The following is a 15,918-nucleotide window of genomic DNA, read 5'->3' as shown; positions in this document are numbered from 1 at the left end:
ATGGTTACAATGCAGTTCATCATTTGATGGACAGGCAAATCAGCACTGTCCAGTGCCGTGTTTTACTCCTTCACTTGCAGAAGAGTTTTTTGCAGCTGTTTGGAAATGGTATGCATTGCTATTGAGGGCCACAAAGATGAGAAGGCTGAAACACCTCTGCTACGAGGAAAGGCTGGGTAAGCTGGGGTTGTTTGGCTTTGAGAAGAAAAGGCTCCAGAGATCTCATGATGGCCTTTAAGTACTTGAAGGGAGCTTTAAGGAAAGATTGGGACAGTTTGTATCAGATAGGCTGCAGCAGAACAAGGGGTAATGCTTTTAAGCTAAAAGAGGGTCAGTTTAGGTTGTATATAAGGAAGAACTGTTTTACACAGAGTGGTGAGACACTGGAACCGGTCACCCACAAGGATTATAGATGCTCCATCCCTGGAAACATTCAAGGTCAGGCTGGACAGGGCTTTGAGCAACCTGATTGAGTTGAAGATGTCCCTGCTTATTGCAGGTTTTGCGTTTAAAGGTTCTTTCAACCCAAATTATTATGATTCTATGTTTCTTGTTCCGTATAGCTTTGGTCATTTTAGGTCACTTGGCCATTTTGAAGTCCCAGCTCTGTAAAATTCAGGGTATAATGCGCAAAAGTGGTAGGTAAATAATATCCAGTTACCATAATCTAACATTGCTGTCAAGAAAGGTAACCTTATGTTGAAATGAAGGTGAAGGTACAGCCATTATGCAGAAGCCAGTCTGAGATCTCACCTTTAACAGGTCACACTAGAGCTGATATGGAAAATATCTGGAAACTACCCCAAAGTGGCTCAGCACCAGACCAGAACAATATGGTCCCTGTGTTACCACTGGGAAGTGTTTCTCACACCATCAGGCTTCTAGAAAATATTTATTTGCATGCTAATAGTGGGGTTTGTAGCCTTTTCAAAAGGGGCTAATAGTCCCGTCAGCTTTATGACTTTTTCTTTGTTGTGCAAAACAGCCAATCCCATTATGATGCAAATGATGGATCCCGGGTTTTAACCTCTGAAGCTACTTCATCTGGGTGCCTGCGTTTTTATTGTCCTTAACTGAGTTGCACTTTCAGGCTATTTAGAGCAGTTCTTTTCAGGCTTGATTTAATTAAAAAAAAAAAAAAAAAACCAATCAAAAAACAACAAAACCAGATACGAAAGAACTCAAAACCCCCCTAAACTAACCGAAAATCCAGCTACTTCCCCCAACATGAAAAACAACACTAGATCTCAATTGTTCCAGGCAAAGCAAAACCAAATCCCCCAACCCTCCCCAAGCACCCCCACCAAACACCCCTGGCACCACCTCCCAAAAACACCCTACCCAAACTCACCCAAAATCACTCCCCCCAAAAAAAAACCTCCAAAAAACCCCCCGAAAAAATATCAAAATAATAAACCAACCCGAAATAACCAAACCAATTATACAACCCAAAGTGTGCTTGAATTTTCTTACCACTTCATAGCATTGTGGTTTACTCCCATGGACTTTAATAAAATCAATGTAACTTTATTGCGGTACCAGTAACTCAGGGTCTATGTGACATATACAACATTTTTGTTACCAGATGACTGATGTGGTAGCAAGAACTCGCACATGATCAAATCTGAAACCTGAAAAAGGCTGTTTATCTGGGCCTTTAAGGCATGTGCAAGTCAGTGTGAATTTTTTTTTTACTATGTTATGCTTTCTGATTTGTCTACTCTTCTTTAAATTATGTTTAGTTGATTACTTCAATTGATTGTATTTCAATTTCTCTTCAGAACATAACAGCACAACCCCATTAATTTTGGTGGTTAATTTTTCCTTTTGTTGAATTAAGAATACAGAGATGAATCGGAAGTATGAACCTAGTTTTCACCCTGTTTTTGAAAAAGGAAAATTGTTTTTTCTCTAAATGAATACAGCTGAATGAGCTTAAGCAATGTCTTTCCATCTTTGATGGCAAGGCTTTTGTTTCTTTACCATTGTTACTGTTCATAGTGTTTACTTTCCTCTGAGAGCATCCATCCTCTTGGATTTCTTCAGCTCCTGAGGGATCCTGTTAAAAAAAATGAGTGTGTGTTCATGGTAGAGTGGCTTTAGGAAGGAATGTTTCTTTGACCATTGTTACCTTGACTGTTACTCATCCAGTCTCACCTGGAGATGTATAATCAGGTGTTAAACTTCTTTTCACAATTATGAATCCAGGCCTCAGCAGGCTGGAGAAGCTGCCAGCTGAAACTGTGATGAAGTTCAGCAAAGGCAAATGCAAAGCCCTGCAGCTGATAACAGATAAACACCTTGCAGCTGTAGTGTCTGGGTTAGAAAACAGCTTTGTAGAAAAGGGCTTAAGGACCCTACGAGCCAAGTTGAACATGACTTATAATCTTCTTTTGTATTGATGTGTACTGAACTGTGTTAGTAAATTTGTAGGAAGCAGTTTGAGTAGTACAATTTTTTCCTCTCTCTTCTGCATTCAAGACACTGCCTCTGAGTCAAGTTTGGGACACTTTAGTACAAAAAAAAAAAAATCATTGATAAACTAGAGGGACTCCAGTGGAGTATGAATAAAATGATTAGGAGGAGAAACTCAGCAAACTGGTTTGGAGTCTGGAAACCAGAAGGCTAAAGAGTAGCCTCGTTACTGTTTTAACTACTGATGGTGACTGTGAGGAAGAGAGAGCCAGACTCTTTTCAGAGAGGTGCAGTTGTAGAATGAGAGATAAAGAACACAAGTGACAGTGAAGGAACTTTCATCTAGGTAAAAGGAGTTTTCACAGTAAGATGGTAGAGTGCCCATGGTTGTGGATATCTCATGTTCTTTACTAGTGGATTTTTTTATTATTTCATCTGACCTCAGAATTGGATCTAACTTTGCAGTGAGTCCTTCTGTGAGCAGAGGATTGGACCACATGACCTTCCAAAGGCATTGTTCTGGGTTTTAGAAAACCCAAATGGATTTAAAGTAATTTCTTCTTGAACTGTATAACCATGTTACTGGTCATTCCCTCAGTTTCCATCACTTATGTACATCACTAATGTATCTGATAAGAAATGAAGAAAAGTAGATTATCAGACTAGTATTATACCCACTCCCTGCTTAATGGACTCAAGTAATTAAAAGTATAATAAATAAAAAATATCATAAATGTCTGAATGTGTTTGTGAGCATAACTGAGAAGAATGAGGGGGAAGGATCCCTCAATAATATGAAGGTGCATTAGACTGATCTTTCTGTACTTTATTTAAAGCTCCCCTACTCCAGTCTCTCTGGATTAAGCAGAGAAATCTTGACTGTGCAATCTGTACTGTTTAAATCTTTCTCGTATGTCGAAGAGCATCTTCAGAGCTGATCTATAGCTTCACTTGCTCCATGGCACTTCAAATACTATGCTAAAGTATGTTCTTTTTTGTTTTACAGAGACTGGGAAGAAGGAAAAGTCCTTATTTTTGACGACTCTTTTGAACATGAAGTATGGCAGGATGCTGAAAGTTATCGCCTGATATTCATTGTGGATGTGTGGCACCCTGAGTTAACAGCTCAACAGAGACGTACCCTGCCTGCTATTTAAGGGATTTCTTCTGATGTGTGGAGCAGAGGAGTATTAACTCCTTTGGAGTACGAAAATAGGATTAATTTATCCAGCATACAAAGTACACAAGCATTTTAAGGGCAAGAAAAGGATGACATTCTCCAATCCAAGTGGACTTGGTTTAAAAGAAAAAAGAAAAAAAGCCATGTTTTGTTTCATACTGATACAGCACTGATGTCTATTGTTTTTCTGGCTGCCAGTCTGAAAACACAACTCTTGTCAGCCAAAAAGCAATAGATCTGGATTTGCAAACTGAGGAATGTGCAGATGTTTTTGCCATGCCTGTATTTTCTTTACAAAACCAGTCGGTCAGTCACCTGCTCGACTATGTTCAGTCACAAGATTTATGATTTTACATCTAGGGAACACTTCCTGGCCTTCTGTCAGGGAACAATATGTAAGATATTTGCAAACATATGCACACAATCGACTTTGAAAATCAGTATGCAGGTGTAATATTAGCTGCTTTAGGCATTGAACATGTCCCTATGTTATCACTGTAGATAATGTGAATGGATTATGTGTGTTTTGTACTTTTTCTACCTGAGTAATTGTATTTTTCTAGCTTAATTATGAACAAATCTTCTTTAATTAACCACTATTTTTTAAGAAGGTGATGTGATATATATACAAGTGCATCTCTAGCTATCAACAGAAGGAAAACACTGTATATGAACAAATTCCATTTTTGCCAAGTGTGGCCTTCTTTTGCTTTCCTGGAAATGTTAACAGAAACTTGCATAACTTGTTAACAGAAACTTTGCATAATAGCTGCCTTTTTGTTCTTCTAAAACAGAATAGTTCTCTTAGTAACAGGTGACCTTCAGTTTGATAATGTGATTTTGGAAAACATTGAGCAAATCTGACATTTTTAGGCTCAGCTCTTAAAGTACTTGACAGTTCTTAGGATTATATGATGAGCTGCTGTTTCTCCTATCATCCTTACAAAAGCTTATGGTGTGATATCCTTTTTCTACCCAGTGAGGGTCTGGGGCCCCTCCTTCCAAGGACTCCTCCTTGGCTGCCCTTGGGTGGTCATTCAGCAGAAAAAAACAAAAAAAAAAAACAAAAAAAAAAACCCGAATAATTTCTTGTGCTTTGGGCAGAAGAACAAGGTCCAACTTGGCTTCCTGCCAGAATGCAGAGCAGACAAAGAACTTCAGGTTATTAACTCGTGCTAACTTCTCCTGCCAGCATCCTACAGAGTGCTAGAATGATCCTCTAATTGACCTAATGGTGTTTTCCTTGTCTTGGAATGTGTGACATAATGCTGGAGTAGTCTGATCCCAGTACTGTTTACAGTACTCTGTATTTGCCATGCAGAATTTACTATATGATAAAAAGGCCTATTCTCAAGAAAGAAAACTAGTTAGGTGTTTAAGCAGCTGGCAGATCTTTTGGGTCTGCACTGTTTCATGGGAGATGGAGTGTGCAGGACCCTCCACTTTTAACTTCTAAGAACACTAACAGGAGAGAGAGCAGAGATTGCACTGCTGATGTTCATGGCTGGCTGTGATCTCCTCACCTGCAGCACCAGCTGAGTGTGGACAGTGTGCTAGGATGCTCTGGGCATCATTACTGAGGGTTGTGAGTGACAAACACTAAGCAAGGAGACACTGAGATTACTTAGCGTCTGCAGCTCTGACTTTGTTGTCCAAAAGACACAGAACAGGTTTTATCTGTGTAGTACTCAGTGGTTTATTACTGCAGAGTCTACATCATGCCATTGGAGTATTGTGACCTGAATGTCACTTTTGCTGACGCAAAAAAACTTCAGATAAGAGCTTTGCATTCCCATAAACTGAATGCTTTTCAGATTCTTGTATTTTACTAGGTAATTAAATCTTGTAATGCCATACAGCACATGGTGACTGCACCATAAATTAGTTTAGCCAGTTTCTGGAAGTGTGCACTTTAATTTCCTTTTTTGAATATTAAACTGATAAACCCTCTCTTATCAAGAGTCACTTTTAGACAGCCAAGATAATTAGCTTTTTAACATGTTGTCCATATCAAAAATAATAAGGAAACTATACACAATGTACAAGAAAGTAACAGTTCTCAGTTAATAATAATGAAAAACTGTAAAGATTTATAGGTTTCACACTTTAGAAAATATAAAAAAATACTTTTGGAGATCATTTGGAGAATCATGCAAAACTGGAAATAAGGTACTTCTTATTGTGAGGAGTAAAAGAGTAAAAAATGTTTTTTAAATATTCTGTTAGGTGTCAAGTCAGAGCCTGTATTTTATATCTTTTTGAAGTGATCAAGCAGTACAAATTATAAGGTAATTCTCTAAAATAAAGACAGTGTGTGTAAAGAAAAAGGAAGAACTTTTTTTAAAAAAATTGATGATTTAGGTATATTTTTATTAATGTTGCATCTTAGTTTCTATAGATCAGAGTAAATGCTAAAGGAGTGGTAAAAGCTTTGGAGCTTTATTTGTGAAAATCCATGCCGTCCTTCAGACTATTTCATTGTTCCTTTGAAGGCTCATACTTTATCTTGTCCAATTGCAATTGGTGAATAGATAAAATTGGCAAATAGATAAAAGTAATCTCCCCGGGATGTGTGTGTGCCAGAGTAGCACTGTTTATTAGATTGTGTAGTGATACATTGGCCATTTGAAAATCTTAAGTGCCTCAAATAAGACAAGGTGTTTCTGCAACACTGAAGGGAATCTGTTCTGTGCCCACCTGTCAGGGAGCAGAGAGTGGATAATTTTGTTAGGTACAGTTACTGGATTAGCTCTATCCATGGGGAGGATACATAGAGCAGACTGCAGAAATTATGCAGTGAATTACTGGCATATTGTTTTAGGTGTTCCTGTTTGCCAAATGGTATTCTGTCTTGAAAAAGCTTTTCAACATTGGAAATGCCAAGGGAAGAAGTGAATGGAAGTGTTTTTTCCAATGGAAATCCATTGCAATTTGCTTTTTTTTTTTTTTTGTTAGATTTATTTGCAGAAGGAAATGGCAGACAAGGGCAGTATAGTTTGTAACACAGTATGTACTCATCACCATGTTAAGAGGTGGGTTCCACTCTGCCTGTTGCTACCTTGCTTGCACAGAATCTGTGTAAGAGCCTATGGTTAAATGCAGGCTTCATACCGTTGTATACAAGGCACCATATGTATTTATTCATATTACAGTTAAAGAAAGTAAATAATTTATCCTTTGTGAGGTTTGATCCTCAAGGACTAGATTTCAGTGGTATTTGCACTTCTTGGGCAAGACAAGACCCACTTTAATGAACAGTGATTGTAACAAATCATCACAAAGATTCAATGGCAGTGGGGGTAAGTTTATTAATAGGGAAAAATCACAAACCAAAGTATTTCTTCCTCAATGCTGCAGTATAATAGCGAGTGTCTTTTTGTCCCTTTGGATTTTTACTTTCTGCTTTAAGCACATTCTCTTTGACAAATCCAAATGCCTTTTAGTCTCTATGAGCCCAGGGAAGAGAAAAGAGGTGCTACCAGGACTTGAAATCCTTGTTTCCTGTAATAGGTGGGGATGATGTCAGGTGGGGGGGAATGGAAGAAACCTCAAAGATAAATGGGCTCAGTCATCTTATTTTTTTAATGTTCCTGCAAGCTTCTGCTTCTTTTTCTGACTCCTCTGTTGCCTTGCTGGGACCATCCACTGCCTTAAACACTGTCTCTCTATCATGGAGGCCAGGCTTTGTATCAATGACATGTTGCTGCAGTAAGAGGTTAGTCTGAGTAAGGTTATTCTGTACAAAAACTAGAGGGTAAATCCCAGGTGTGTTGATAGGATCTGGCAGGATATCCTGTCTGCCTTGTGCAGGCATAAAATGTTGTTGTAGATAAAGGCAGTATTTTGTTAGTCCATCTGTTAGGGCTGGCCATGTCCACTTGAACTATGTCATCACTTCAGCCTAACACTTGAGAATTCAGTGGGTGTTCCAGTGCACATTAAAAACCCTTATGCTCATTATCATCTCATTTTCTATGTATGGTTTACACTGCTACCTTTGATATATTGTTGCCAACTGCTTGTTCTAGTAAATTGTCAATGCATGGCAATTTAATTGAAGATGTAAAGTGTGTACAGTGATTGTAACCGTTTTAGGAAATAAAGTCACTGCACATGCAATTTGATAACGATTGTTCTTTTATTTCTTTAATCCAGTTTCCATTTCAATGAAGGGATGATACTCTCTTTGCAGCTAGAGCAAACAGAGATACAACAAACTGATCTTTGGCATTTCAGTTCTTCTGTTCTTCAATATTTCCTTTTAGCAGAAACTTGTACTGAATAATTAATTCTAAGTTTTCCTTTTTCATTTTAACCGTGGCCCACATCTGCAATCAGCATACCTTCCCAGCTACACTTTTCCCTGACTGCAAGAGAGAAGGGGATAAATGGCTCTGCAGAGCTTTCATTTGCTGTTGTAACCTAAATGAAACAATCTGAATTGAACCATTAATCACTCCCTGGAACCACCCCCTTCACATGTGCACACACATGAACACGCACATGTCTTATGGGCTCCTGAGTTGCCTGTGGAAATTTTAATCATTATTAAAATCAAATAATTGCATTTTAAATTGTGTGTGTCTGCTGCTCACACAGCTCATTCTACTTAGCTGACATAGCTGATAGTTTTAGAAGGGCTTCAAAAGTTAAGAACAATTTTTGCTAGATAGTGAAATGTGACCCCCATATAAGCTGCATGGATGAGGCAATCACAAAGTGTCATGTTGAATGGCATTATGCTGGCACTGGTGTTCCTTTTTAAAGGCAAAATCTTTCTGTAAAACTCAAGTACTCTATAGATGCTGATGATTCTGCCCTCTAACCCAGATTACTCTTGCTGATTACAGCGTAAATTTGAGATGCTTTTCTTTAAAACTCTTACAACCTTCACTTCTATAAAATGAATATCCCTGATGGAGTCTTCAGGAACACTATTAACACACCCTGCTTTCTTTAAACAGAGAATGCAGTTCCACCATTTCCAGTATTTTAATGTCACGAGTCAAACAGGAAAAAAAAAAAAAAAAGAAATCCAATTCTTTGTGTATGGACAGACTGGTGTGTCAGTAGAAGTTTCTGAGTTCTTGTTGAGCGCTGGCCGCACGGACAGATGGCTGGTGACGTTGTTGCTTGGTCAGGAAACACGAAGGACTTGTTATCAAGCGGAACACGTGTGTGTGTGTGTGTGTGTGTCTGTGTGTGGTGTGCTCTGAGGGTTCTGGTATGGTGGAAATCTCTTCATGGATCTCTGCTGGGCACCTGAGAGCTCAGTCCAGAGCCAGCAGCGGCTGGGTGTTCTCACTTTCCCCCTGGTCTTCGTGTTTCAGCGTGCCAGCTTCCACCACAGACTGGGACCTAAATGCAGAAAAACACAAATGCTACAGATGACTGCTGCAGGAGCACTCACCTCCCCGGGGTCCCCGTGCTTCCTTTTATGATCTTTGCTTTAGTCCATTCTCATCTTTATGGCTTTTTAATTCTTTTCTAAGGAAAGCATAAGGAATTTGGGAAACACTCCTTTAAGTACAAGCAGGGAAGGGAGTTGCTGAAAATCTCAAATGCTTTCAAAATATTTAGTGTTTATCTACTATCCCTAGTGCTGAACTTGCTCAGCAACTTGAAGACCTGGCCCTGGAATGCCACGAGGTCTGTTGATGCTCAAAGCTGCCCTAGGCAAGGCTACATGTTCAACTGCTCACTGGAAAGCAAAGCCATTTGCACAGGTGCTTGCAGGAGTGAGTCACAGCTCGTGCTTGTTGCAAATCTTGAGAAATACGAGTAAATCACATTTTCCTGATGTAAAACTTTATAGGGCAGAGCTTCCATGAGGTACCCAAAATCAATAAAGAAGACAGAGTTAATATGACAATGAGGGAGCTTCTGATGTGCCCAGTCCTGCAGTTTATCTGCCTGTCTACAGCCTTGGAGGATAAGTTTATTCAGGGTTAGTCCATTTAAAATGCATTTCCGTCTTCAAGGTGGGAAGCATAGTTTATACTTTGTTATTAACGGACTAAAAAAATCCCAACGCAGAAAAAATGGGTAAACACTAGAGAAAGAGGAGCATTGTGATTTCTTGCAGTAAGAAAAGCTGAATGGGCTCAAAAATATGGGAAAATTCAAGACTATTTAATTTTCTCAGGTCTGTGTGCTGTAATGTTTGCTGCTGAGCTATGGAAGGAGGATCTGATGAATTTATTGTTACAGAGATTTGTTATGCTCCATTTTTTCTGGTTTGGGCTAAGAGTTGTCTCCCAATGTGGAGGAGACAATGAGCTTCAGAGCAAGATCACTGAGTAAATCTGGAACTTGTAGAAAGGGAACTTTTTCATAAGAAAGGATAGAGCCATCCAGACCAGGCATTCACACAGTGCATAGTATTGTTATAAAGAGCCAGTTTCCTCATGGATAGCTTTTAGAATTAGGAGTAGCTCTCATTCCATATATGATGCATTTGTAGTTCCCAATTGTTCATTTATGCTTTAGCTATTTTGTGAGATTAGATGTCACCTCTCTTTTGATAAGGATCCTTAATAAATTGCATCCTTTGGTACTGCAGGACTGAATACCGTGACTGTGAATAGCTTATATGATAATTATTCCTATTCTTATGCCTGGAGCTTTCATTAAAGCATAATAAAAAAATTTCATTTAAAAAAAGTCTCCAACGAAAGATAACAAAAACTGAACGCTCAGTGGGAAGACTTTATGCCATAATTTTCAAAGAAATTATGTTTGCCCAAATGTTTTCACTGCATATTTTTTACAGATATGTGACATGAATAATGATTTATGATTGCATTTTAATATAGAAAAGCAACTGATTTGGAAGATTATGCTAAATGGCAATTTACATATTTCTAGTATGAGGCGGCAAAAAATAATGTGGCTTTCGAACCGTTCTGGAGTGGATTGAAATTGCAACATCATCAGATTTTTATTTTCTTTTTGACTGCCAGATTAAATAATTATTAAATAGTACCTGATAAATACTTGTCACCAGTGTATTTTTTCTGTCTGACCCACTGCCCTTCAATGGATATAAGAAGTTGTATATCCTTTGCAACATTTCCTTGCAGCATTTCAAAACACAGCTGAAAGTTTCTGTTCTAAGTCAGCTGTGAAAAATCTGAAATTTTTTCCTTTTGTGATCACTGCTGCTCATCTCCACTCTCATCTCATTACACACTCAAAATTTCTTGCATTCTGTAACTGCAGGGCTCTCCACTATACCACCACTTGGATGCACACTGCCTTGGGAGCAACATAATCCCAAATTCTGTGTGCAGGTCCTATGCTGTTCTTACACAGAAATGAAACATTCAGAGCATTGAGTAAATATGTTGTAACCCACCTGACCTCCAAATTCCAAAAGCCAAATTATTCAAATTCTATGCCCAGCCATTATGAATAATGTGGAGAGGGATCCAACTGAGATTTTTGTATCTCCCAAGCTCTGCAGCAGCAATTTCTTTTCTGTTTCTGCTAAAAGCTGCTTAGATTATTATCCTAAAATAAACAATTCTAATCTCTATGTCATGGTTTGAACAGGACATAGTCATGGTTTGAACAATCATTTCTATTTTCTAAGACACTACAAAAAATGATTTGTGTTTGGATTTCCATTTTCCAAATCCATCAGGGGTTTCTTTGCTGAAAAGTGTCTCCAGTTTTGTGTTTAGCTTACTTTTTATGTAGAAAACAAAACAAAAAAAAAAACCAGTCAATTCTGAAAAGGTTCCAAAATAATTTTTTTCATATTTTTCATTTATAATAAATATTAAAAATGTACATGCTCAGGGAAGGATTTTGACAATATGAATCAATGCAGCTCACAATCTAATGTAATAATTTAGCATGATATATATATTTCACTGGCCTAAAACATCCCGAATGCTGTACTTGATTTAATGACAGAGAAAAGATGATTTGCAGTAGGCCACTGTTGCAAAAAGTATTTTCAACTGACCAGTAACTGTAGAATCACAGAATTAGCTGAGTTGGGAGGGACCCATCAGGATCATCAAGTCCAGCTCCTGGCCCTGCACAGCAGAAGCCCCAAGAGTCACAGCGTGTGCCTGAAAGCATTGTCCAAATGCTTCTTGAGCTCTGTCAGGCTTGGGGCTGCGAGCACCTCCCTGGGGAGCCTGTTCCAGTGCCCAGCCACGCTCTGGGTGAAGAACCTTTTCCTAATATCCAAAATTAACCTCCCCTGACTCAGCTTCATGCCATTTCCTCAGGTCTTGTCACTGGTTAGGAGAGCAAAAATATCGGTACCTGCCCTTCCACTTCCCCTCATAAGGAGCTGGAGACCACAATGAGGTCTCTCCATCTCCTCCAGGCTGAAAAACCGAGTGACCTCAGCAGGTCTTCATGTGGCTTCCTCTCCTATCCCTTCACCATCCTCATTCGTCCTTTGGACAATCATTAATATCTTAATAGCTTTATATTGTGGCACACAAAACTGCACATAGGACTCAAGGAGAGGCTGCCCCAGTGCAGAGCAGAGTGGAACAATCCTCTCCCTTGCCCAACTGGTGAAGCTGTGCCTGATGCCCCCAGGACAGGGTTGGCCCTCCTGGCTGCCAGGGCACTGCTGATGGATGCTCAGCTTTGCCATCGACCCGGACCCCAAGATCCTTTCCACAGCACTTGTCTCCAAGCTCTTGTTCCCCACACTCTTCACATAACCAAGGTGCATGCCAACTCCATGCCAGGTGCAGAATCCTTGTTAAACTCCAAATGGTTGGTGATTGCACATCTCTGTAACTTGTTGACTTCTCTCTGCAAGGCCACTCTGCCTTCAAGGAAGTCAACAGCTCCTCTCATTTATTGTTGTAAGTATTCCTGCAAGTCCTGCATCCACATCGTTAATTAAGCTGTTGAAGACCCCAGGGCTGAAGATGGAGCCCTGCAGAATCCCACTAGTCACAGGCTGCCAGTCTGATGTCACTGTAACCCTTTGTGCCTGACCCATGAGCCAGCTGCTCACCCGTCACATGGTGTGTTTATCTAGCTGAGTGTTGGATATTTTGTCAAGAAGGATATCAGTATCAAAAGCTTTGCTGAATTCCAAAAATATTTCCTTAACTGGCTTTCCTGGATCAGCTAAGTGGGTTACCCTGTGGTAGAAGGAAATCTGGTTTGAGGAGCAAGCCTTTCTCCTCCTCATCACGCTGAATGTGACCAATGACTGCATTATCTCCCAGGTGTTTTCCAGTACCTCTCAGAATCACTTTTTCTGTGATTCTGCTGGGCACTGAAGGGAGACTAACAGGCCTGTAGTTTCCAGGGTGCTCCTTCTTGCCCTCCTTGAAAATTTGGACATTTAGCAGCTTTCGATGAGCTGGGACTTCTCGAAAACACCAAGACCACTCAAAACTCATCTAGAGAGGCACTGCAGTGGCATCAGATAAATCTTTGAGTATTCTCACATGAATCCCATCAGGCCCCATAGATTAGCAGGGATCCAGCTGGAGCAGTAGATCCTGCACAAGCTCAGGGTCAGCTGGGAGTTGATCATTCTCACAGTCATGGTCCTTCAGCTCTGGGCACTGAGATCCCCTGTATTTTTTGGCTGTAGAAATTAATATAAGACAAATGCTACTTGGAAGAAGCACCCTATCTGTTGGTTTCATATGGCTTTTGTGTATCTAGCACACATTTGGTTCAAGGAAAGCAATCACATTCTAGGTTTGTGCAAGTTTACACACTATTTAGGGGGGTTTGTATGCTGGCTCTAGCACTGAGCCTAGGACTAAGACTAATTCTTATTTTAAAAGTACTGTTATCTGTTTTAGCTGCATTAACATTTTATTCTGAGGACTTCACAACCACATTTCAAATTTTTAAGACAATCTGCTCATGGGTGTGTGTGCATCTAATTGCACTTAACCTCCTACTGAAAAATAAATTGCAGTAAGACACTGCAGTACCTTTGCCCTGACTAGTCTTTGTAAATTGCAACCATCTTTGCATTCAAAGCACCCTCTTGCACAACAATTTAAGCCATTTTGATTTAAAATGGTAAGTGAGCAGGACAAGGTTGGCAAGCAGGGTTTTAGCTTTGGCCCTGTCAATGCAGTGGATACTGTTCTGGTAGTATCCTATGGCCAGCAGAAGTTACTCATTGCCCCAGACAAAAGCACTTCTGTTTTGCTGTCTTTCCATATCAATATGTTCAAATACCTGACGGGCTAGAATAGTAGAACACAAAAGAATCATTATAGTGATACTCAATGAGAGAAGAGGCAACAGACATAGATGGAAATACAGGAACTTCCATTTCTTTACTGGTGAATGTTTACACTGAAACAAATTGCTCAGAAAGTTGAGTCTTTGTGCTTAGAGATATTCAAAATCCAGATGGACACAATCCTGCTCTACCCGACCCTGCACTGAGCAGGGATTTGGGTTGAAGATCTCCAGAGGATTCTTCCTCATCCTTTTTGTGATTCTGTGCCCAAAGAAATACCAACTTTTCTGAACCATCCCAATTCATCTTTCTCTATCCTGACAGGGCAACTATTTTCTTTACAATTCAATTATACCTTTGGGGTGTCAGCCTTCACAAGGTGGATGACATTCAGCTGCTAAACATAGATATCTGCAGCCATTTAAGGCACCATAGGGTATCCAAAGCAACTGATTAGATAACTGAAGGTTATGGCTCTTGGTTTTATAAAAGGCTTGTAGAGGACTCATGTCCTTCTGAAGTAACAGATGAAGGCCAAGTGGCCATCACAGTGCCTAAAACCATTTAATTATACTTTGCAGAATGAATGCAGCTACTTTGTAATGTTCAAGAAATGTCCAAGTCATTTTGACCTGAGCCAGATATGAACTAATAATCTAATCAGGAAACAGAAATTGCATTGGCCTTCTCCTGTCAATACATTTTAGTCACTTGTGTTTTGATTCATCTCATCATCAGACATCTATGGTCACTCTGTGCTATAAATGGCAGAGAAATAAATATCTCGGGGTGCTAGTCATCAAACATATGGTATAAACATATGATTCATGGTTACCTACATTCAAGTCCCTGCTCTGATGAGTTCTCATCTGTTAAAACCAAGGAGAACAGATTTCATGACTTATGAGGCAATGTTTCCTAGACACCATAGCCACAATTGTCTCACACCTTCAATATTCACCTTCACTATGTTACCTTCAGTACTCACCAGAAATATGACACTTGTCTTGTGTGTTTTGCACCTCTGGAATTATAAATAAGTATATGTAAATTCAAAACCTTCTATCTTCTTTTCTTTCTCAGCTAAAAAGTCTTAGTAACCAGTCTGAAAGATACTTGGCTGTGGAGGATCTGGTTGATTTAAATTTTAACACAAGTAGAAAATTGTTTGTATCACACAGATAGGGTCGCTGCTCTCAGCTGGCAGACACTGTGCCTGTCTTTTTAAACATGATTCCAATGGGAGACTTGGCTCCTGTAAGAGTACATGATCATAGAGGACTAGGAGCTAAATCTGAAGTAATTAAAAGACAAGTCAATGATCATAGATTTTACTAATCTAGATTCCGAGGCTAGGTAACCTTGCTTAGGAGAGCAAAATGAAAATGGAAAGAGAAATGAATTCTCCGTCTCTGAGAACCCTAGGTACTATTTGAGTGTGGTCCATTTAAAGTGTCAATCAAACCCCCCATGGTTGTTTTACTGTTCAGCAAGAATATTTGGAAGCCTGGAAAATCAACAATACCCAGCTGTTTCTCCAGCAGGCTGGCCATATATTTCAAATGACAGCACTGCATAGGTATGTACATCAATGTCTAAGAGAACAGATGGCTTTATGTGTGTGGCCACTTTTATGCAACTCTCTCCAATTCAGTCAAAAACCACGTAAGGAGACTGGATCCTAGCTGTGCTGTTTTCAGGAGGCTCTTCTCAGAGTATAGCTGCAGACAATCAGCTTGCAGGAACTGGTGTTTGTTGGGTATCAATTTTGTTTCCCATAAAAAATACAGTACAAAATCCTGGGCTGAGTAAGTGCCAGTGTATCACAGTATGTTTGTTTTAAGAGTCATCTTCCAATCCTCTAATCCCTCATTCTATGCTCTTCTTCACAGGAATGCTGATGTGCCGCAGCCCACAGGAGTGAGGACATCTTAGTGCTGGGCTTCCTTTGAGGGGGTTTGTGAAGGAAAGAGGAGGCTGGCATGTTTTCTTCACTAAATTAAGGAGGCTTCAAGCTCTCAGAGTGACATGCTGCAGATCACATTGAGTGACTCTGTGCCTCCCATCTGCTCATTTCCCTTAAATTCCATTCAGATTTCACCAGTACCTTAGGGCTGTTCATCTC

General features: G+C 39.7%; 2 protein-coding genes across 6 annotated transcripts in view; one reads left to right on the top strand and one right to left on the bottom strand.

The window, feature by feature from the left end:
• ASPH (aspartate beta-hydroxylase) overlaps nucleotides 1-4,666 on the top strand; it is a 109,171-nt gene extending 104,505 nt beyond the window's left edge. For all 5 annotated transcript variants that reach the window (XM_088175463.1, XM_088175445.1, XM_088175450.1 and 2 more), the window contains one exon: nucleotides 3,422-4,666. In XM_088175463.1, the coding sequence (XP_088031589.1) occupies nucleotides 3,422-3,572 (151 nt within the window). In that variant the 3' untranslated portion in view covers nucleotides 3,573-4,666. The remainder of the gene's footprint in view (nucleotides 1-3,421) is intronic.
• A 3,048-nt stretch (nucleotides 4,667-7,714) lies between these two features.
• Nucleotides 7,715-15,918, bottom strand: part of CLVS1 (clavesin 1) — a 101,959-nt gene continuing 93,755 nt past the window's right edge. The window contains exon 6 of the mRNA XM_014873063.2: nucleotides 7,715-8,953. Within this exon, the coding sequence (XP_014728549.2) occupies nucleotides 8,866-8,953 (88 nt within the window). The 3' untranslated portion in view covers nucleotides 7,715-8,865. The remainder of the gene's footprint in view (nucleotides 8,954-15,918) is intronic.

Source organism: Sturnus vulgaris, chromosome 1 (assembly GCF_052056855.1).
Source record: "Sturnus vulgaris isolate bStuVul1 chromosome 1, bStuVul1.hap1, whole genome shotgun sequence".
NCBI classification, from domain to species: domain Eukaryota; kingdom Metazoa; phylum Chordata; class Aves; order Passeriformes; family Sturnidae; genus Sturnus; species Sturnus vulgaris.
Note: the sequence above shows the minus strand (reverse complement) of the source record. Positions and strands in the feature narration are given on the sequence as shown.